Source organism: Rhinolophus ferrumequinum, chromosome 6 (genome assembly GCF_004115265.2).
Source record: "Rhinolophus ferrumequinum isolate MPI-CBG mRhiFer1 chromosome 6, mRhiFer1_v1.p, whole genome shotgun sequence".
NCBI classification, from domain to species: Eukaryota; Metazoa; Chordata; class Mammalia; order Chiroptera; family Rhinolophidae; genus Rhinolophus; species Rhinolophus ferrumequinum.
In genome coordinates this window covers 10,542,612-10,567,498 of record NC_046289.1, presented here as the reverse complement: position 1 = coordinate 10,567,498, position 24,887 = coordinate 10,542,612, and the positions used below count along the sequence as shown (strand labels likewise).

Below are 24,887 nucleotides of genomic sequence, written 5' to 3'. Positions count from 1 at the left end.
TCTCAAGAAACAAGAAAAATCTCAAATAAACAATCTAAACTTACACCTAAAGGAACTAGAAAAAGAACAACAAACAAAGCCCAAAGTGAACAAGAAGGAAGGAAATACTAAAGATCAGAGCAGAAATAAACAAAATAGAGTCTTAAAAAACAATAGAGTCCAGCCCAGTGGCTCAGGCGGTTAGAGCTCCATGCTCCTAACTCCGAAGGCTGCCGGTTTGATTCCCACATGGGCCAGTGGGCTCTCAACCACAAGGATGCCAGTTCAATTCCTCGAGTCCCGCAAGAGATGGTGGGCTGCGCCCCCTGCAACTAGCAACGGCAACTGGACCTGGAGGTGAGCTGCGCCCTCCACAACTAAGACTGAAAGGGCAACAACTTGAAGCTGAACGACACCCTCCACAACTAAGACTGAAACGACAACAACTTAAGAAAAGTCCTGGAAGTACACACTGTTCCCCAATAAAGTCCTGTTCCCCTCCCAATAAAAGAAAAATAAAAAAACAATATAAAAGATCAGTGAAACCAAGAGCTAAACAAAAATAAACAAAATTGATAAACTTTTAACCAGACTCATCAAGAAAAAAAGAGGACCCAAATAAATACAATCAGAAATGAAACAGGAGTGACAACTGACATCATAGAAATACAAAGGATTATTAAAAAATACTACAAACTGGACAATCTGGAAGAAACTGATAAATTCCTAGAAACATACAATGTTCCAAGACTGAATCAACAAGAAACAGAAAATCTGAACAGACCGATTACTACTAATGAAATGGAATCAGTAGACAAAAAACTCCCAACAAACAAAAGTTCTGGACTGGAGAGCTTCACAGGTGAAATTTACCAAACATTCAAAGAAGAATTAATACCTATCCTTCTTATACTATTCCAAAAAATTCAAGAGGAGGAAAGGCTCTCAAGCTCATTTTACGAGGCCAGCACTATCCTGGTTCCAAAACCAGACAAAGACACTGTAAAACAAGATAATTATAGGCTAATTATCCTAGATGAACATGGATGCAAAAATCCTCAACAAAATATTAGCAAACCAAATTCAGCAATACAATAAAAAGATCATACACCATTGATCAAGTGGGATTTATTCCTGGGATGTAAGGTTGATTCAACAGCCACAAATCAATTAACATGATACATACACTACATAGAAGAATAAAACTCATTTGATCATTATCAGTAGATGCAGAAAAAGTGTTTAACAAAATCCAGCATCTATTTATAATAAAAGCTCTTCGGAAAATGGGAATAGAAGAAATATACCTCAACATAATAAAGGCCATATAAGACAAACCTAATTGTACTAAACAGGGAAAAGCTAAAAGTGTTTTCCTTAAGATCAGGAACAAAACAAAGATGTCCCTTTTTACCACTTTTATTCAACATAGTATTGGAAGTCCTATCCACAACAAACAAGAGAAAGAAATAAAAGGCATGCAAATTGGAAAAGAAAACTGTCATTATTTGCAGATGACATGATGTTATATAGAGAGAACCCTAAAAATGCCATCAAAAACTATTAGAACTCATAAATGAGTTCAGTAAAGTAGCAGTAAAGTTCAGTAAAGTAACAGAAAATTAATATTCTGAAATTGGTTGCATTTTTATGTGCCAATAATGAACTATCAGAGAGATAAATTAAGAAAACAGTCCTATTTACAATTGTATAAAAACAAAAACCTAGGAATAAATTTAACCAAGGAGGTCAAAGACTTATACTCAGAAAATTGTAAGACATCGAAGAAAGAAACTGAAGAAGATATAAATAAATGAAAGTATATACGGTGTTCACTGATAGGAAGAATAACATTGTTGAGATGTCCACACTACTGAAAGCAATCTACAGATTCAATGCAATCTCTATCAAAATATACCCATGGCATTTTTCACAGAACTAGAACAAGTAATTTTAAAGTTTTACATGAAGCCACAAAAGACCCCAAGTAGTCAGAGCAATCATGAGAAAGAACAAAGTTGAAGTAATACACTACCTGATATAAAACTATAAGCCTACGGTAATTAAAACAGCATAGTATTGGTATAAAAACAGATACTTAGATCGACGGAACAGAATAGAGAGCCCAGAAATAAACCCACACCTATACAGTCAACTAATCTATGACAAAGGAGGCAAAAATATACAATAGGGTAAAGACAGTCTATTCAATAAATAGTGTTGGGAAAACTGGACAGATACATGTAAAAAAATGAAACTAGACCATCTTCTTACACCATATACAATAACTCAAAATGGATTAAAGACTTAAATGTAAGATCTGAAACCATAAAACTCGTAGAAGAAAACATAGGCGGTAAACTCTCTGACATTGCTCTTAGTAATACTTTTTCTGATATATCTCCTTGGGCAAGAGAAACAAAAGAAAAAAATAAACAAATGAGACTACGTCAAACTAAAGTTTTACACAGCAAAGGAAAACATCAACAAAATGAAAAGACAACCTACCAAATGGGAGAAGATATTCACCAATGATACATCCAATAACGGCTTAATGTCCAAAGAACTCATACAACTTAACACGAAGAAAACAATCCAATTAAAAAATGTGCAGAGGAGCTGAATAGATTCTCCAAAGAGGACATATGAAAAGATGCTAATAAACAGAGAGAAAAGGGAACCCTCATCCATTGCTGGTGGGATTGCAAATTGGTGCAGTCACTACGGAAAACAGTATCGAAGTTCCTCAAAAAATTAAAAATAGAACTACCTTTTGACCCAGAAATTCCACTTCTGGGTATTTACCCGAAGAAATCCAAAATACTAATTTGAATATATGCACCCCTATATTAATTGCAGTGTTATTTACAATAGCCAAGATATGGAAGCAACCTAAGTGCCCATCAACCGATGACTGGATGAAGATGTGGTACATATAATCAATGGAATATTCCTGGGCCACAAAAAAGAATGAAATTTTACCATTAGTGACAAACAACACGGATGGACGTAGAGGGTATTATGCTAAGTGAAATAAGTTAGAGAAGGACAAATACTGTCTGATTTCACTTATATGTGGAATCTAAAGAACAAAATAAGTGAACAAACAAAACAGAAACAGACTCATAGATACAGAGAACAAAGTGATGGTTGCCAGATGGAAGGGGCTTGAGGAGTTAGTTGTGTGATAAAGGTAAAGGGATTAAGAAGTACAAACTGGTAGTTACAAAACAGTCACAGCGATATAAAGTACAGCATAGGGAATATAGTCCATAATATTGTAATAACTATGTATAGTGTCAGGTGGGTACTAGGCTTATTGGGGGGAAATCACTTCGTTAATTATATAAATGTCTAACCACTATGCTATACACCTGAAACTAATATAAAGTAATATTGAATGTCAATTATAATTGAAAAATAAATAATATACAGCGACTTAATGCTATGAACGTCCCCTAAGTGCTAACTTACAGCATCCTACAAATTTTGATATGCTGTATTTTCATTTCATTCAAAATACTTACAATTTCCATTTTGAATTCTTTTTGACTCATATGTCAGAAAGGCTAAATGACTGAACCAGGGACAAGTGTGAAGAAGCAGAGGAGCTGAAATTCGAATCCAAATCTACCTAATTTGTGTTCTTAGTCACTATGTAGTTACCCAAATGGGAAACCTTTCACACCTTCCTCTCGTCATATTAGGGCTGTTTCTAACGCAATACTCTTCCTAACTTCTACTTGGCTTTCAAACTCACTGCAAGCATTACCTATGTAATAACAAATAATTTTTAAATAAATACAAAACCAGAATGAACGCTAGTATTTGTTGAGGGGTTACTAAATTCCAAGTAATATACATTCAATTCTTACATCAACCTTCGATAATCAATAGCATAATTTCCATTTTAAAGCTGAAGAAATGTCCAAGGTCATAAGCTGCTAAGTGGGTAAGCGGCAGAGGTGAGATTTAAACAGTTTTCTAGCTTCAAACCTCTTGGGGAGTTTGAGAAGGCCTAGCAGTGGGCCTAACCAAAGACATACATCAAAACTCCCTAAAAAGCCTTTCAAAAATACTCATGGTCCAACCAGCTGATCTCCCACCAATAACCAGTTGCATTACTATACACTAACAATGAATAATCCAAAAAGGAAATCAAGAAAACAATTCCACTTAACAGCATCAAAAAGAATACAAATAACTTTAAAAATAATGAGTATAAATTGAATAAATGAATATATTCAGCAGGGACAAAAGGCATCCACTGGAAACTACAAAATACTGCTGAAAGAAATGAAAGAAGACATAAATAAATGGAAAAACACCCCACATTCATAGCTTGGAAGGTATAATATTGTTAGGTTGACAATTCTACACAACAGGATCTGCACATTCAGTGCATTTCCTATTAGAACCTTAACAGAATTTCCTGCAGAAATAGAAAAATTCACCCTAAAATTCATATGGAATCTTAAGTTACCATAAATAACGAAAATAATTTTGAAAAAGAAAAACAAAGTTGGAGGATGCACACTTCCTAATTTCATAACTTACTAGAAACATACAGTAATCAAAACATTGTGGTACTGGCATAAAGACAGATTCATAGATCAATGGTATAGAATGAAGAGCCCCCAGATTAATTCTCACATATATAGTCAATTGATTTTCCATCAGAGTGCCAAAACCACTCAATGGGGGAAATGACAGTCTTTTCAACAAATATTGTGGGAAAACTGGATATCCACATGCAAAAGAATGAAGCTGGACCCTTACATTACCATATATACATATATAATTTATTCAAAATAGATCAAAAACCTAAATGTAAGAACTAAACCTGTTAGAAGAAAATAGGAAAAAATCTTCATGACTTTGGATTGGCAGTGGTTTCTGAAATATGACACCAAAAGCACAAACAACAAAAGTGAAAATAATAAAACTGAACTTCATCAAAATTAAAAGCTTTTGTACAAAGAATGCTATCAAGAAAGTGAAAAGACAACACACAGAATGGGAGAAAATATTTGCAAACCATATACCTGATAAGGGATTGACATACAGAACATATAAAGGACTCTTACAATTCAACAAAAAAAAACCCGATTCAAAAATAGGCAAAGGACTTGAACAGACATTTTTCCAAAGAAAATATGTAAGTAGCCAACAAGTACATGAAAAAATGCTCAACATTACTAGTCATTAGGGAAAATGCAAACCAAAATCCTGATGAGATAGATAATACCTCACACCTATTAGGATGCTATTTCCTGTTTCAAATAAAAAGAAAAAGAAAATAGAATAAGCATTGGCAAGGATGTAAAGAACTAGGAACGCTTGTTCATTGCTGGTGGGAGTGCAAAATAGTGCAGCAACTGTGGAAAACAGTATGGCCATTCCTAAAAAAATTAAACACAGAATTACCATATGACCCAGTAATTCTACTTCCGGGTATATACCTGAAAGAATTTAAAGCAGGAACCCAAATAGATATTTGTATAGCCATGTTCGTAGTGGCATTATTTATTAACAGTCAAAAGGTAGAAGCAACCCAACTGTCCATCGTGAATGGAAAAACAAAATATAGTATATATAGACAAGGGAATATTAATATATTTAATATACTCAAAAAGGAAGGAAATTTTGACACATGCTACTATTATGAATCCTGAAGACACTATGTTATGTGAAATAAGCCAGACATAGAAGGATAAATATTATATGGTGGCCCAGGGCTGGTAGGGTGGTGGAGAGGAGAATGAGGAATTAATGTTTAATGGGTAAAAAGTTTAAATTAGGAAGATGAAAAAGTTCTAGAAATGGATGGTGGTGATGGTTGAATAACAATGAATGAACTTAATACCACTGAACTGTACACTTAAAAATAGTTAAAATGGTAAATTTTATGTTATGTTTTTATCACAATATAAATTTTAAAAAGTAAAAAAAAATTATACAAACTGAACAAATCTACCGCTTCACTGTAGTATGATGAAATGATTCCATTTCCACATTACTGAGAAAATTATATTCAGGAAAGTTATGTAAAATACAGTGAAAGAAAATTTTATGTCATTATTTTAGTTATAAATGTATTCCGAATGGCTTTCATTGTTCCAATAGTTACCTGTTCCATTTCCTCCCTTTTGATACCCAGGATGCTTCCCATTAATCGTAACACTTCATGACGCTGATTTTTTGGTGTGTGGAAATGTCCAATAAAGAGGTTTCTCATTAGAACTCTATAAAAATGAAGACAGAAACAGCTCAAGCTAACTCAACAAGTTATCCCATCCCAATATTTAGTGTGTCCAAATAATAAACACTACGCATATAAACATTTAATTGTACTTAAACAGTACTTAATTGTAAAACACTAAACAATAAAATATTTTAAAGTAACTTTTAAAAAACCCTTGACACGTCTAATTAAGAATACTTCATACAACCCAAAATGTTTTTCAAACACACTTACTAGCCAGCCACCCACTTTCTTCAACCAAATAATCCCCTGCGATGGTGCCTCGTTAGTAATTCTCAGTGCCTGTCTTGGTCGATGTCAACCTTAACAGATTCTTCAGATTTTTCCCTCCCCACCTTAAATGGTGATGGTAGTTTGTGTGCTTAATGGTTATGCTTCTATTTCCCTACACACATTTATTAAAAATTCTCTAATAATGTCAAAATCTGTAAAATATTAATGATATATTACATATACCTAGATTTCAGACCTAATACATTTGAGCAAACTATGTTCATTTAAGGACAGTAAAGAGAAATGAAAAAGTATTGGAAGAATAAACTTTTTTCTAAGTGTAGTGATGTTTTAGTGCTTCCATTTGGCTTTTAAAAAAAAGAATTTGAGCTGAGAAAACCTATTTAATCAAGAGAAGAGAAATTATTCTACTGATCCCTCATTAAAACTACTCACATCTTATCACCACGTAAGAAAAAGAAAAAGCTTTTAAAAATCTTAATCACATATAAACATCTACATGTAGAAGTTTTTATCATAAAAGCAGTCTCTATAAAATACATAAAAGTTAAAAGGCAGAGCATACTTGTCTACTTTTCCTTCTGTGCTGTTCACTAAAGTCATTAATTTCTTTTGTACATCATCCAGCATTTCTTGTCGGAGCTCATCTGTTTTAAAACATGTGAAAAAAGATAGTTATTAACTAATTAAAATAATATGGATGAATATATAATGAGATTTAAGACATCTTTACCATGAATTTTGAATACATGCACTTATTCTAATTAGGAAGATTCAATTACTTCCATCTCTTCTTTGGTTTAGGGAACTAGGCTTGCTGGTACAGAAATTACTTAGAAGCCAGCATATGCATATATGCATTAACTCACATGGTTTACCCCCAATAAAGCAATCAATTCTTTAACAGAAAACTTTAAAAAAACCCAAAATTATACACACACACACAGAGTCACGGGATGTAAAGCACAGCATAGGGAATAGAGTCAATGGGACTGTAATAGCTACATACGATGTCGGGGGGTAGTAGATTGGGGAAGGGGTTCTCACTTTGTGAGGGGTATAAATGTCTAATCATTCTGTTGGTTTATGTATCTGAAACTAATTTTAAAAAAATAAAAAAGATTTTCATTCTCTTCAGAAACTTAATAGCAAAGAAGAGATTTTCACCACTGCTTCCTTGCGGGAAACATTTCCAGAACTACTCATTAATGGGAAGAAATGGAAAAGACAGTTTTAGATTTTCCTTTTTCCATTTTCCTGGCTGGACTCTGCTTTTTGGTGAGCTAAGAAAAGTATCTAAGACAACTGAGACCATGGCTCGGGATGTAACTGAGAGGCAAATTCTGGGGTGCATAAACTGCAAAATATAATTCATATCACGGCTTCTAATATACTAATTGAGATACTCCAATTTGACTGATTTAGATGGATGTTTGGACTCTTAAAATTCGTATTTAAAAAGGAAGCAAAATCTGTAAAATCTTGGTGAATTGTTGGAATTTGAACAGTATTAAAAGCAGTGTCTAGAATTATAACAGGAAATGCTCTGTACAGAAATTCAACTACTCCACAGGGCCAAGGATTCCTAGACTAAGGAACTGTCCGCCAAACCCATGGAGTTTACACCTGTCACCTCAGAAATGGATAGTTTGAGCTGAAGGAGATGTTTGTTAACTTCAAGTTAGACTACAAACTTCATTCTGAAAGAAATGAAGAGAAGACTGCTTTGCGACGGGGCTCTATTTTTCAAATCAAGAAACACATCCAAACACTAGACTCTGACCTCTTTCCACAGACCTACTCTTTTGAGTTATGCTGCATTTCCCGAGTAGTAGCTGGATACACGTTCCCTTATCAGATACATGACTTGCAAATATTTTCTCCCATTCTTTGGGTTGTCATTTCACTCTCTTGATGCTATCCTTTGAAGTACAAAACTTCTTCATTTTAGTGAAATCCAATTTATTTTGTCTTTTGTTGTTTCTGCGTTTAGTTGTCATGTCTAAGAAACCATTGCCTAGCTCCACATCACAAAGATTTACTCCTATGTTTTGTCCTAAGAGTTTCACAGTTTTAGCTCTAAAATATAGGTCTATGATCCATTTTGAGTTAATTTTGGAACATGGTGTGAGGCAGGGGTCCAACTTCGTTCTTGTGCATGTGGCGATCCAGTTGTTCCAGCACCGCGTGTTGAAAGAACTCTTCTTTTGGCACTCTTGTTGAAACTCTATTGACTATAAATGTATGGTTTATTTCTGGACTTGCAATTCCCACTGCAAGACTTCTGTGAATAATTTTTCTTCTTGCTGGAAAGCTCTTTTCCATTGACACTACCTATTAACTCCTACTCATCCTTCACATCTCAGTTTCCAGGTCACTTCCTCAAGGAAGTTTTCTCTGAACCTTAAAAATCAGGCCAGGTTCATCTGCTTTATATTTTCATTCTGTCTTCCTAAAGTTCTGACTTAGAGTATTAAACATATATATGAACTGTCCAGTTTAACTGCTTGTAATGGCTTATGTTTTTCCTAAATTGCAAAAATCTGAATTGCAAAATGTAATTCGTGTAATAGGCTAACTCTACCAAAATAGATGGTTGCCATAACCATATTATAAAAGCGAGGTTTGTGTTTGGAAAATCTACTACAAACATTTCCTTTCCTGTCTTTCCAGTAAGGAATTTAAGCTTGGACATTAAAAAAAAGAGAGCGAGCGAGAAAGAGAACAAGACTATTATTAAAGTCTGAGTCAGTAAAAGCCATTTTAGATTCTTACTGTGCATGAATATACTATGAACAAACGTTGCTGTCTGGGCCTTTTCTAGTACTACATTCTGAATATAAACAGAATTCTCAACTATCAGACGAACAGCAAGTAAATTAAACTAACCACTCTGAATTAACCATCCCACTCACGAACTAAAGTAAGAGCCACAGTAAAGACGGGCATGGCCTTCTCTTTCATCCTCCTCCTCTCCTTTCCAAGGGTATAGAAAGGCAGCAGAGAAAGAGAGGTCAAACTCATCCTACCTCTACCTTCCATTTCTCTGAGATTTCCATTCTCCTACCTTTCTTCTAACATGAATGATTTTTTATATTGTTTACATGTTATATATTCTAGATATATTGGGTTACGCAAATTATTAAATTATTTTCAACTATATCTGTTAACTTTTTAACATGGCTACTAAAACATTTTAAATTATACATGTGCCTTGCATTATGCTTTTATTGGATAGCACTGCTTTGGAACATAACCAGGAAATAACCACTGTACTATACTGTTTCTTATTTAAAAAGCAAAGAAAAAGCTGAATGATAAATCGACATCTTCAGAGTAAAATTTACAAAGCAGAGTTGATTCTGATAAAAATGATTTTAGTAAAATAAATTAGGAAAATATAACTTTGCTTTATGAAAATCTGATCAAGAAATCTGTCTTAATAAAGTTCAAGTCAAAAATATTTTCTTGATGAAAATTAAGATGGGTATAATTTCGATTAAAATCTCTGTGTTCTGAAAGGTAAGCTCAAAACAACCTTAAAGCCAAAATTACAGGGTGAAAATTTCTGAAAATCATTATCAGAATACAAGTTAGTCCTGGGCTAATGTGATAGAGAACTGATAACTGTATATGCTTGCAGGCAGGCAGGCAGAAGGTTACTTCAAATTCAAGTACCAGTTTAAATGTAAACTGATATTTGAGTCTAGAAAAGAATCCTCAGAATTTGGGGGAAGAGGTTGGAAGGCTGGTATTAACCAGGGAAGGTTTAGAAAAGAAAGTCAAATACTGACTTCAAAGATGCTTACAAACTCTCTCTTCAGGAACCTTTATTCTCCTCCCATCAGAGATTCTGAATATTTCTCCAGAAAAACTGAATACTTATTCAAACCACAATTTGAAATCAGAACTGTATTTACATGGGCAGGCAAAATACAGCTATTCAGAAATGGGTTGTCAGCCAAATACAATATTCCTGTGAAATAATCTAACATATTCAAAAAACTCCTTAGGAAGTTAAAGGAAAAAAAAGGTGGGGGGGATACACTTTAAGCAATAAAGCAACTGAGATTTAGTCTAATTTAGGGAAGAGTTAATCTCAATATATGACATCCTAAAACCTGCCATACACGCCTCTTCTCTGTAATGCCTAGAGACTGCACCATGGTCTCCATCACTTGTTTAAAAAATCAAAATTGAACATAAACTGTAATTGACTAAAACAAATCAACACATCATAATTTTACATTTTACTTGTGATTAGTTAACACTGCACTATAATACTGTCTTCAGAGAACATCGTAAAATTAAGTCACACTCCTTACAAAGTCATTTGGCTATTTCATGACTAAGCTCCCTTGGATAAGATTCAAGCGAGGCTTAACCGTCACCTGACTAGACTAGGGGTTGGAGCGGACGGCGCGTCAGGAGACCTACATATGAATTATGGCCCTGTCACAAGACCTGGATATGAATCATGGATCTGTCACCAGGACCAGACTTGGTTGCCTATTTTGTAAAATAAGCATGCTTATCGCAAAAGATTTTTAGAGAATCTACTGAATGATTAAATGTGACTTTTCTAAACAGTCAAGTGCTATATAAAGCATTAGTACTCATTCATCTGCTTTCTTAAAATATCATCTTTCATCCAAGCCCTAACCAATATCAATAATATGTATCACTTTGGTTAACATTAATATTGATAATTTTTCCTCTATTTTGCCTTATTTGTCATCTTTACAAACCAAGGCAAAGGAGTAATAGTAGGAGGAAGAAAACAAAACGTGAGAAAGATGATTTCATTTACAGATATTTCAGTAAATAAACTGAGTGTAGTGTCTTACTTGCACTGGCTACTTAAAAAATAAACTTAAATCTGATACATTAAGTCTAACATAAGGAAATTTTACCTCTTCACTTAATTAAACATAATCAAAGCAAAAGCTAGAAATTAAATGGTCTTTTTATTACAAAATTTCAACTTACACAAAATCACTTTCATTACAACACCAAGTAATATTTTTAAATATCTTGTATTTATTTACATTTGAAGTTAAGATATATTAGTATCTACTTTGTCTTTTAATTCAATTCTTTTCAACTATGTAGGACACAGAATTTTAAGGTGTAGAATACATGGTGAATACTTTCTTGTTCCATAATTATTAATTGCTAAGTGATATTCCACTTCCTAGCAATGAACTCACAGGAAAAGAATTTTATTAATAGAGTATAACCTCATTAATTTGAATTTCACTGGATCAGAATCAGTGATTAAACTGAAATAGCAATGTTGAGGTCTACTGGATTATTTGTACAGTTAAATCATGTACAGTTAAATATGTGCATTTGAAAGAGATTTTATATAAATATTTTTAATGTAACCAGATCAAATTTATTTTCCCTCTCCATATTCCTCCCTCAACTCTCCAGTACGAATTCAGATAATTTGTACTGCATTTTTCCATATCAAAACTAAATTTTTTTAAAAGACTGAATATTGTGAGTCAGGTTATATATTTAATTTTTAAAGGTTCACATAGCCCAGCCATACTTCCCAAAGAGGACGACAATTTTGTCGGTGAGAAGTAAAGTCATTACAATAATTTTGCCACTTGCTGAATATCATCATTACTACAGAAAATATACTAAAGACAAAAGGCCTTTTTCTAGACTGCAGACTGAACCTCAATTCATTTCTGTAAGCTCCTTGTTGCAAATCAACACAGAGTAAATCTGGCCCCCAAAATGTTTTGTTCAGTCCACACACGGCTTTTTTTTGGAAAAACGTAAATCAGGTGTCACATTAAAAAATTAGAATATTTCACATAAAAGTCGACATTTCCAGTGTCTTTTGAAAGATCTGAAGATCTGACAACATTGGGCCCACATTCCTGCATGGCAACAGTTGGGTGGAACTTGCTGCCCCGATAAGAAGAATTTGGGAGAATTTGCTGCCCCGATAAGAAACTCTACAATTCACCAGTCTACTCAATTCTATTTGCTCTTTTATATTACAATTTGGGCCTGAGTTTACAATTTGTGTTTGTGATCCATACATACAGTTTCATTTTTTCACCTCTGCCCACTCAGCACTCCACACCAACACACACACACACACACACACACACACACACACACACACACACACACACACACACACACACACACACACACACACCTCTCTCCCTCCCGAGGTCATTACTAGTTCACCGGATCTACAGAACATGCCACACAGTTTCACATGAATTCCTCCCTCTGTCTAGAATGCTCTTCCCCAATTCCCTGCCTGCTTAGCTGTACCTATTCATCACTCAAGTGAGGTCAAGTCTACCCTTCACCAGCCTCTCCTACCCTTTCACACCACCATGACCAAGTAGAATGGATTACTCCTTCCTTTTGAAACAACTTGCTGCATGGATGTGATTACATGTAGTCTTCCCCTTCATGTCTGACTGTAAACCTCCTGAAGGTAGGACCCCTGTCCCCTTACCTTTGTATCTCTAGTGCCTATTTTAATGCTTGGTACACGACAGAAAACAATGAATTTTTGATAAATAAACGGAAGAATGATTGATTTTTCTCTGGGAAGGGAGACTATCTGGGAAGAACAATGCAGGACAAAAAGAATAAATGATTTATATTCTGAACTACTCATCCACATGAGGGAAAATACACAAAACATATTAATTCAAAACATTCTCATCTCTACATAATTTACTTTTTCCTTTATACTTAGAAGAATTAATAAAACACACATGTAAAAATATAACCATTAAGTTGAAAAGGGCTTAATTATTTATCTGATGCATAATTTATTCTTAACTAAAATTTTGGCATTGTGTTGCATACCCAGATGTTTATATCATCACAAATAATTTTTTTAACCATTTATGTCAATTCAGAAAACTGCATCTGGTATTTCTTATATGTTTCCTCTAAAATCACCACTTCTGCCAAAAACATCTATAAAGAAATCCCTCAAAAGGTTTGGGTAACAAAGCGTCTGGGAATGTATTTGGCCTATGTTCAACAGGACATTATATGTTTTCTTGTATAAATCATGTCCTGGAAAACGGAATATCTTTATTTAAAATAAAAACTCTACCATCCAGCACCATAAAGGTAGTTCCATGAAAAACATTTTAAACTTCTCTTATATTTGTAGTTTTAAAACATGTTTTTATGCTTCATATTACAGGTTTACTAGGTCTCATTTTATACATTCTTCTAGATTCTCTTTAAAAAAAACAATCTAAGGAAATTTTCCATTCTTAACTCACAGAAGACTTTTTTAAAAAGCAGTCACCAAACATTTCTAAAAAAACACATCAGTACGGGGCCCTTTAAGATACACTTATAAACTGCAGACAGACCAAAAAGATTTTCCCAATGCTAGAATCTAAACTTGTATGGTTTATGAAAACTCATTTTCTTTGTGTACAAAATTCACCACCTTTTTGAATAACAAGTTATCAAAACAAAAACTATTTTGTACTTTCAATTTTATCCCATCATTTTCATTTAAGCAGGAATTTACCTCAAAGAATGATGGTAAAGAACAAGAAGCTTAAGAAGGAAAATGACAAATCTAGCCATAAATATAGCAAGATAGTCTATATGTGTGTATTTTGTCATGAATGACAATTCCATAGAAATTATGAACTCTGATCAACCCAGAAAAGTTAATGAAAGACTCTACGCTAGCTGTTTCATAGGCTAGTGTCTTGAGTTTTAAAAAAATCAATAAAAATAAAGGATGGCATGTGAAATAAGTCTTTGGAACAATATCAAAAAAAGAGTACTTTTAGGTAAAATGTTGCAAGAATAATTTCTAAAAGGAAGGAAAGCAGTAATTCTTCTACCAGCCAACACTATCTATTGAAACATAGCATCTGTAATATCTTGGGGTTTCCTTTCATCATTACTTTCCCTTAAGGGGTGGTGGGGGGAGAGAAAGAAGTTCTTACATTTTCAGGGTGAAATCCTACTACTGGTTGAGGGCTTTGCTCAAGTTCCTTTCCTCCCTGGAATGCCCCGGCCCTTAATGAGATTCCTGGGGAACTAAATATGCACCATCTAATGACCACCTTGGGCACCACTGCCTTCAACGGGGAACCTATGGTGCATGGATACTGTTACTTCCCCACAAAGGGGATCTGATCGAGTGTGTCACACAGTATCTAACATGAAGCCACGGAGTTGGTTCTAATTAAGTACTTAATGCCTGATAAAGTGTCTTCATACTTTTCATTCAAAACCTATAAACACCCCGAACTCATAAGCACAGTTGCACATACATGGCACTAACAATTATGTACTGAATGACTGAAATCATCAACAATTTACTGTTTTAATACTGTTAATACACAATTGCTCTTTTCATGTCTGACCTGACCAGACTGAATCATATTGTCTCTGGTAGCAATGACATAGTCAAGTATTTCGAATAAAATGCCACTTTTTAAAATGAGTTTCCTAATATTGTTTAAATGTTGAAACTGCATATTAACTAATCATCGGTCTACAGATGCTTAGAAATAAAACAATACTTTGCCTCTAGATTCAAGTCTGTATGTACTTTCTTGCAACAAAAGCCAATCTGTACTTTTCAAAATTGTTTCTCCTGGCAAATATTTTCACTGTCTGGCCAAGTTTAGCGTTAAAAATAAAGTACAGTATTACAACATCAATCAACATTTAAAGCACTTAATGATCTATGAAAGAAAATATACAGTGATTCTTTTGAAACAACCAAGCCAATTAAAGTTTTATTAATATTATCAAATCAAGAGTGTAGCTTTGAGAAAATAAAATTGTATTTTTGTTTAGAGATAGGAAAGCAATATCAAGCACTTAGGTAATAAAAGAAAAAAGATTGTTAAGAGGAGCGGTTAATGGCAATACAGTTTCACGACACAACAGAACTGTGTCCTTGCTCCCTTCCTGTCTGTGCAACACTGGCCTCCTGCCTGTGCTTTCAAACCAGTGGTATAAGCATAATTCGAGCTTTTGCTGTAGCTAATACTGAGTCCACAAAATGAGTGCAAAGTTCCGATACATTTACAATGAATATAACTGTAATTTTTTACATGAATAGGGACCTACGCCACCTAAGTCTTGTCATTTATAATCAAAATCTGAAAAAATTCTACTACTACTGGGGGGTGGAAATTGTACCTGAACAAGCACTAAGGGATGCATGGACGCTGATACTATTTATCAACTGCAATAAGTCATAGACTTTTTTTCTTAGCATCACCTACTGGGAATGACTCAGGTGGATGTCTAATCGGGGATATGGCCTTAAATATTATATACACACACAGCATACACACAGCACTGAGTTATCACAGACCCATGAGTTGGTTCAGAATACCGCCTTTCACCTCCATCAGGCGAGCCCGACCCTAAGATACCAGTTCTCTGGCGAATCCCCTGGGTGCCCAGTGTGTCTCCTCTGGGCTTTTCACCTGTCGTCCGGCTAATGCTGTAGTTGCACTGGCCTTCGACCTAACTGGACTGTTTTCCCAGTAAATAACTGCCTCCAGCAAAGGGCAAGCATTTTAACATTTAAGGTACAACCCAGAGGATACTGTTCTGTCGTCAAAGGAGATGGAGATACAGACAAATACAAGTCAGACTGTTAAACAACCATTTTCCTGACAGGAAGAAATGTAGGAACATGGAGAGAACACGAGCTTTGGTGAAGGGTAAAAGATCAGAGTTCAAATCTTAGTTTAACTTGTAAAGTAGAACTAACACCACCTACTTTACAGTTGCTTGTGAAGTGTAAATAAATGAGAAGACTAAATAATACTGTATATGTTATATAAAAGGTCCATGATACTCAGGATATAATTGTTTCCTTGATGCCTATTTCCAGCCCCTCTGTTAGATTTAGATTTCCAAGGCCAGCCAAGTCTTACAAAGTAAACACAGGACTTTTAGTTGGGCAGTAATTTGCCTCAGAATCAAATTCTCTTGAGGCAAACTACCTCACATGATCTACCTTACTGATGTTTGCATTGCTAAACATCTCTCACCTCCTGTCTCCTGCTGGGTTAGGCTAACACTTTGGCTTGTCCTTCGGAATCCATGTTCCAGGAGTTCTCCTCTGCTTGCCTCCCTAGCGTTCAAGCCACTGTTTCTGCTGTCTGACAGTCTCTCTGGTGTGGCGTATTCTTCTGCTTTTGCCTATTTTTAATTTCTGTTTCATTGTAGGTGGTACCTCTTAATTCCTTAATTACGTGTCTTAGTGCTACGGAGCCAAATTTAGACACTTAAAGTTAGTGTATTTCTAGATTCAATTATTACCTTTCTGATATCTTTAAATCACTACCTACTAAATGCAGCCCTAGAATAGGGCTTCTAGGGACCCTTAAACTTCCTAGGGACCCTTAAACCAGAGATGAAATGAGGATATGCCATCTTCGTCAGCTATTAGATTCAACAAAGCACCTGATTATCTGAGGCCCAAGGGAATTGACAGGACTTACGAGAAACCTTACAAGCATTAAAAAATACATGATGAATGGCCTGTATGTAAAACACCATCTATGATCACAGAAAGCTAGTTATACCCAGACATTCATTATACAAAAAGTTCCTCCTTTACATGACAACATTGCACTAACACATCAGAAGGCTTTAGGCAGGAGGAACATGGACTGATTAAGGAGAAGTCATAATCATCAAAAATCAGGTCAGTCCAATCACTCCCCTTGATGGCCCACAGGGTGACAGCCAGCACAACTGGACAACTGGACTGCCTCAACACCACGGAGAACTGATTGCACAGCCAGGGCCAACTTAGGACTCTGGTTTCACTAGGACCGTATTCAAACTGAAGCAAATTGGTCATGGAAGATGGAGACGGAAGTCACCCACCAATGGAAGCTGGTTTCATGCATCTGTACCAACGCATGGGGAAGGCTACATTTGATTTAACACTAGTGTTGTGGGGGTGCAGGGGGAAGGAAAAGAAAAAACCCTACTTTGTTTTTTAAGTTCTTCCATTTGTTCTTCCTTTAAATCTAACTGTTCTGTGAGTCTTGATGCTGAATCCAACGCAGCATTTGCTTCATCCAGACGTTCCTGAGAAAGGAAAGTTCATTAATAAGCAGCATACAAAAACTATTTCACAAACTACAGGGCTGGAAGACATCTCAGAATCAATCAATCAACCCTTTTCATTTCAGCTGATGAAGCTGTTCCTTTGTGACCTTGGGGGCAATAACACAATTAGCTAGTATCAAAGAACCCACACTTCACAACACAACACTGTCTCCTTTAGAGGAACTAATCAGAAAAAGACAACATGGTGACAAAAGTGAAAAAAAAGTGACAATTATAAGAATAAAAGCAAATACAAAAAGTCAAGAAATACAACAACAAACGTTCTTTTTAATTTTTGCAAGCCTGACTGGTATAAACTTATGTTTCACTATCACTTTATTACTTCAATTTTTGCTTCCCTAACTACTAGTGAATTTGAGCATTTTTGTTTTCATGTTTACAGGACAGGTACACCTGCTCTTCTGAGAAAAATGTCTTTGTGTACCTTGCCTGTTTTTCTGCTGTGCTGTCTTCTGTCAGTTTGTAAGAGTACCTTGCATAGTAGGTGTGAACCTTTTGTCATCAGTGCTACAAATATTTGCCAGATCTGCCATTTGTCTTTTGACTAAATATGTTTTGCTGTGTAAAAGTGTTTAAATTGTATATAATCAATTTTGCTTTTATAGCTTCTTTTTAGTCTTGGTTAGGCTCCTCCTTGCCCTTAGATTGTACATGTGGTCTTCTAGATTTTCTTAAAAGATATTTATTCTTTACAAAAATATTGACATCTTTAAAATAATGTTTCTCAATTAGAACGCCTTTAACATTCCTGGCCCCCGACCACTAAATGCCAGAAGACCCAGGCAGTCACCGTAATAACCAAGGGGACCCCCAGATTTCCAGTACCACTCGTAGCTGAGAATCCTTGCTTTAATACAACTGGAATTTACTTTTGTATACAGTGTAAGATAGGGGCCCAATTTTATTTTCTTCCATATATTAGATAATCTATCCTATTTCCCCATTAAACTGAAATTATTTTAGGGTTTAGTTTTAAATTCTCAAATATATCTTGAGCTCTATTTCTGGATTCTCCTTCTTTTCCACTAATCTAGTCAATATGATATTGATTTATGGCTCTATTTTGATATTTAGTAAGCAAGTCCCTCCTCACTGTTGTTCTTTTGCACAATTTTCTTGGCTACTCTAGAGTATTCAGTCATGTAAATTGCAGGTCAAGTTTTATCACCTTGAATCAGTGTGATAGCTTTTTTGATGCATCATCTTGGATAGGCTCTAGTCTCCTCTTATTCAAATATATCTAGATTGAATTGCTGTAAAAGTATTTTTAAAATATAATCAAAGCCTCTAATCAGCTGAATTTAAAAAGGTACATTATCCTGGATAATGAACGTGGGCTTGACTGAACCAGTTGAAAGTCCTTGAAAGCAGGACTGAGGCTTCCCCCGAAAGAGAAGACATTGTTTCTGTGGACATCCAGTTCTATCCCTAACCGTGGAACCATCTTGCTTGTGATACTCCTTCCTGCCCTCCTGTGGACAGAGCTTTGGTCCATGCCTGAAGAGTTCCAGCCTGCCTGGGTTGTCATCTTCCCATTCTGACTTCCAGCCCCCCAAATTTCGGACTCGCTTAGCCAGCCCCCACAATCACACTGCCAGTTCCTTGTAAAAATCTCGTAGATATGTATTCACATATATCATCCATATCTATGTGTATGTGTATATGTGTGTGTGTACACATGTATATTCATACCTAAAACTTTAATATTCAAAACCCACAAAACTAAATGTAATATAAGTGAAATTTAAATAAGCTTTGAAATTGTATTTTTTAAAACCATGTAGCATTTAAGAAATTATTAAAACTTAAAAACTTAAAATTACATCAAGATGTTTTCAAAAACTAACATTCGATTTCGTTATTCTTTCTACCATTTGTTTGGTTTTTATTTCATTAATTTCAGCTTTTATCTTTTTTTTTTTTTTTTTAGTGTGTTTTTCCAGGACCCATCAGCTCCAAGTCAAGTAGTTGTTTCAATCTAGTTGTGGAGGGCACTGCTCACAGTGGCCCATGTGGGGATTGAACTGGCAATTCTGTTGCTAAGAGCACCACGCTCTAACCAACTGAGCCAACTGGCCAACCCTGCTTTTATCTTTGGTAATTCTTTCTTTAGTTTCTTCTGATTTATTTTGTTCTTTTTCTAAATATATGCTACATTTTAAATTAAAAAAAAAAATAAAGTTAGTTTAAAAAGAAGATATCTTCTATTCCATCATCTAAAATTGCTCATATGTACCCATGACCCAGCAATTCCAGTGCAGACACACACCTGAAAGAAACTCCTGTACATGTGCATCAGAAGATATAAACAAGAAAGTTCATAACCACATTGTTTGTACAGCAGATAATGAAAATGTCCTTTACCAATAAAATGTGTACAAAATTATATATTCACGCAATAAACAGAGCAGTGAAAATAATGGACCATCTGTTCACAGTAACATGGCTGACACTCATGAACGTAATACTAAGCAAAAAATGCAAGTCACAGAAGAATTTTTCAATTTACATACAGTTAAAAATTCCATTTATATAGAGTTCAAAATATGCAAAACCAAACGGTGTATTGTTCAGAAATGCAAATCTATGTGATAAAACCATAAAAAAACAAGGCGATGACAAACAAAATTTTGGAATAATGGTTATCTAGGAGGTGGTGAGAAGAGAATGAGACGTGAGGGGTGCGGAAGGAACTTCAAAGGATGACATTCTATGTCTTATACTGGGTGATGAGGACGTGGGATTTGCCGTATTGCTATTCTTATATTGTATACATATTATCTAAAGATTTCATAAACATTTCAAAACTTTACAGGAACCATAGTTTCACTTATTTGGAATATTAATGTGCCTGAACAACACATTTACTATTAATGACAGGTAAAGAAATTTTATTATTTTTTCCACCAGCTATCACCAGAGTTTACTTATGACTTAGAAGTTTATCCTCAATCTAAAAGCAAGTCACTTGGTATCATATTTCTTCCTGAGGTTTCGTTTCATTTATATCTTATACATACTTTTTTTATCTATGAAATACAGCACACTAATAAAGAGAAAAATATTTTAAAGGATTATGCTGCAAAAGAAAAAGATCTAAAGGGATAATATACATTATTTTTATCCATATGAAACAAAGTACCCAATATATTTTGTTGAAAAGAGACAATTACAAAGTTAAAATTGTAGATTTATTTTTTTCTTCAGTGATCTCTAAAATACCTATCCGTGCTAAAAATTGTAAATGTCCTATCGTCTCATATTTGCTGTGTCTACTCTGAACTATAAGTCACATGAGGAAAATCCTGAGTATCTTGTTCACTACTGTGTCCCAGCATAGAGTATTAATTAGCCACTCAAACAATATTTAACAAATTAATTGTTTAGGAGATTATTTCCAAGACAAAGATTCTACAGGTAATTGTTTCATGAGTAATAAAATTTACCAGATAAAAATATTTCAACCAACCTGTAACAACAGCAGTCTTTCTTCCAGATTTTCTGCCTTTTTTTTCCATTCAGCTATTAGCTGTTTGTTCTTTTCTAGTTCAGCTGAATACATAGCTTTTTCCTCTAAAGAGGTAAAAAAAAAGTTGCATTAGTATTTTGCAGTTGTGTGATAAAATTAGAATTTTAAACCACTTGAAATTTAGTAATTCAACAAAAACAGTTCAAGTATCTCAAGAAAATTATATATGCCTCAGTGATAATATTAAGTGGAACTGAAGTGATGAGATCAGTTTCCTCTGCCTAAAGTCTTCTCCATCTTGCAAACTCTTCTTTCCCTTCGGAACTCCACTCAAGTATTTCTTCTTTGGCAAAGCTTTCCCTATGGCCTCAGTACCACACCACTTGGCACACGTCCACTCTAGTATTACATAGAGTAGAGGAATCGTATATTTAAAATTCAAGATTTCAACCAGGACTAACCCTGGCCTACACACGTACAAATTTAAAGCTTAGCTTAGATGTACAACTATAACCCCTGTTGCTTCATTAGCCTCATATGCCCTAATCCCCCACCCGCCCCCCACTAGCAGTTAATTCACTGCTGATAATTACTGAATGTATGAACAAACAAACGGATGGGTGAATGCTCAAAAGGGGGTAAATCTGAGGATGGGAGGTAGATGTGAGAAAGCATATTCGGTTATGAGGGTAAAACTGCTCTGGCCGCTGTTATTGTGTCTCCAGAAAAGTATTTTCCACCTGGAGTAGAAAACGTAGTTACCTCAAAGTACAGATGAAGAGCTAAGAACAAGTTCATCGATATTTCAAAGGACAGCAGTTACTGGTGATTAACTCTTCGAAGTGTTCAACCTCCGAGCACTCTCTCAAAACCTAAGCATCTTCTCTACGTGTGCCTCTCTCTTCCTGTGCACCTCCCTCTTTATCACATGATCGTCCTTTCTCTGTAACGCTTATACTTCCCTAACACTCACCTTAACTTATCGTAATACGATACTAAACAAATTTGTAATAATTACTTTATATGTAGTTTATATAAACTATTGTATAAACAATTGTAAAAGCCGTCTAAATCAACTCGTTAATGGCTACTTATCTTTTCCCCCTATAAGTGGGTAACCTTTCAAAGATATCCCATCCCATGCCCAATCTAAAATAGCACTCAAATAAGCCAAAATTCCCAATAACTACAATACGTTTTCTTTACTGAAAGACTGACCATACAACTTACCTTGTTGGAAATGCTCTAGTACCATCTGCAGGTTGGACAGGGAGAGAGCATACTGCTTTACTTGTTCCTGGGACATAGAAAGCTGCAGGGCAGTTTCATCCCTTTGCTTGGAGATTACATTCAATTGTTCCTGCAATGACTCTACCTGCAAACTGGCTTGATGGCTTCAAACAAAAAGAATAAAAGTCAAACTGTTTCTATTTAGGTACTTTACCAAGATGAAACATCTTCCCTACATTTTACTGGATTAAATGCAAATTAGATTTCAAAGTATTCAGATAACTTTAACAAGATGGAAGCCTCTTCCCTACTTTTTTTAAATTGTGGTAAAATATAACGTTTGCCATTTTAACCATTTTTAAATGTAGAGTTCAATGGCATTAAGTACATTCACAATGTTGTATAACCACCACCACCACCATCCACCTGCAGAACTCTTCTCATTTTCCCAAGCTGAAACTCCAGTCATTAAACAATAACTCTCTTTTCCTGCAGCAACCATAATTCTACTTTTTGTCTCTATGAATTTGACCTTCCTTCCACTTTACTGCATTAAATTCAAGATAGATTTCAAAGAAACCTGAAGAGTGCCTCTAGTCTTTGTTCTCCATTTTTGTTAATACAATCATCTTTTCTGTCAAAGTGACTTTGAATTAATGGCAGTCATTTCAAAGACAGAATTGGGCTAAACAAGAAATGTCACTGTAAGAAAAATTTACAAACAGCCTGCTACCTTTGTGCTTCCAGACTAAACCTCTAAGATGTAATTTATCATAAAATCGTAACTTATAAGGGACTTTGGAGGTCATTTTGTCCAGTTTTTAACCCAACAAACAAATGAATTCTATGACAGCCCCTTGCTTTTAACACTTGCAACCACGGTGAAGTCACAACTTCCCTAAGGTTAGCGCGCTGATTAACTGCTCTGATTACTAGGTAATTATCTTTTACCATCATGTTGCTGCTTGCATTAAATAATCCCTACACCTGCCCCACATTATAAATCAGAGTTCCCTAAGAGATTCATACAGCACCTATCCAGGCTAATGTCATTGATGTACTTCCTTAATGTATAAGTATTACATACAAAATATTGCAATAGCCTTTCCTGGGTTTTTAATATCCAGTTCAATTCTTATTCAAGAGCTGCCCATCAAAGCTCATTAAGAGCAGCTAACTTTGAAGAAACGTTACCCAATAGCACCCTCTTGTGGAAGGAGAAGTAAATTGGTAACCCGGAGACAACTGCCCTCAAATTCCCTGGACTTTATTCAACTTTCCTGATTAGCAAATCACTCAAAGGGTGATTCTAAGGATGAAATGAGCTGTGATGTCACTCAGAAAGTTAATAAATTACGAGGTGTGACTTGTTAAATAAGGGCTCAAAACACCACAATCTGGTTTGTAGATTTGAGTTATTTATGTAACAAATATTTACTAAAGATCTAGTAATTATATGCAAGAATATGTTTATGGAAAGAGTACAAAATAAATGGCACCATTCCTACCCTCAGGGACCTTACATCCCATGGGTGGGAGAAAGTGTAAGACAGATCAACAATGACCTGTACCCTAAAGTAAATACAAGTGCCCTATCAAAGACTCAAAATAGTATGCAGGTTCAAAGGAAAAAACATCCCACCAGTGTTTGGTTTGGATCTGAGGAGCGGGGTGCTAAATAAATCATTCTTTATGAAGGAAATGCTTCTATTCAAAGAAAACAAATTCTTCTACTTCAAGAACAGGTGGGATTACTAGAAAAACTGTTATGGATCAGGCCCCCTTTCAGGTAGAAGAAAGACTATGAACTGAAAAAGTAGAAGAAATAGAAAAATAGTAGCTGTATCTGAAGAACTGAGTGATATAGTTTGGATGGATACAGATGATAGTGACAAGTAGAGCTAAGGGGTAAACAGCCCAGGACCAAGCCACGGGAGTCAGCCCTGGTTTTGAAAAAAGGAGCAACACGGTCACAGCTCTACTTAACGAAGGGTATTCTGGCAATTATTATGAAGGGTAAATGAAAGGGGGCAGAGACTAGAAACTCTTTCAATTAGAGAAAATAAGGGCCTGAAATCGAAAGGAAAGATTATCAATTTTATAAGCCTGAGGATGTTTTGGCATCTCTGCAAATGTGAAACACATACACAAATGATCATTCATTGCTTTCATTCCCATTTTAAACAAGTTTTCTTTCTGAGCATGAAGGCATAATCATACACCCTAGGAAGTGAGGGAGGAGTTCACCCTCACAAATATTGTCTTTACTGGCCCATAATTTCTTTGCAAACAGATATTATATCTACTATCTCCTTGTATCTCCCTCAGCATCATACATAGTAAAAAGATTAATACAAAAACGCATATACCACTAATGGCAATATAAATGGGCATGATTCTTCTGGAAGATTTGACAGTACATTTCAAAAGTGTTAAAAACGCCCTGTAAACCAGAACTTCCATTTCTAAAACTTTACGCTAAGGAAATAATCTCTTATCAACACAAAATACCTATCTTGAGATATCTTAGTAATTTTGAAAAGTTGAAACACTATACATGTCCAATAA

At 35.1% G+C, this 24,887-nt stretch overlaps 1 protein-coding gene across 2 annotated transcripts in view; it reads right to left on the bottom strand.

Annotated features, from left to right (window-relative positions):
* Positions 1–24,887, bottom strand: part of TRIP11 (thyroid hormone receptor interactor 11) — a 65,751-nt gene that overhangs the window by 9,451 nt on the left and 31,413 nt on the right. For both annotated transcript variants that reach the window (XM_033107265.1, XM_033107266.1), the window contains exons 14-18: positions 22,320–22,483; positions 21,090–21,193; positions 17,479–17,578; positions 7,044–7,125; positions 6,110–6,224 (exon numbers count right to left, since the gene is read on the bottom strand). In XM_033107265.1, the coding sequence (XP_032963156.1) occupies positions 6,110–6,224; positions 7,044–7,125; positions 17,479–17,578; positions 21,090–21,193; positions 22,320–22,483 (565 nt within the window). The remainder of the gene's footprint in view (positions 1–6,109; positions 6,225–7,043; positions 7,126–17,478; positions 17,579–21,089; positions 21,194–22,319; positions 22,484–24,887) is intronic.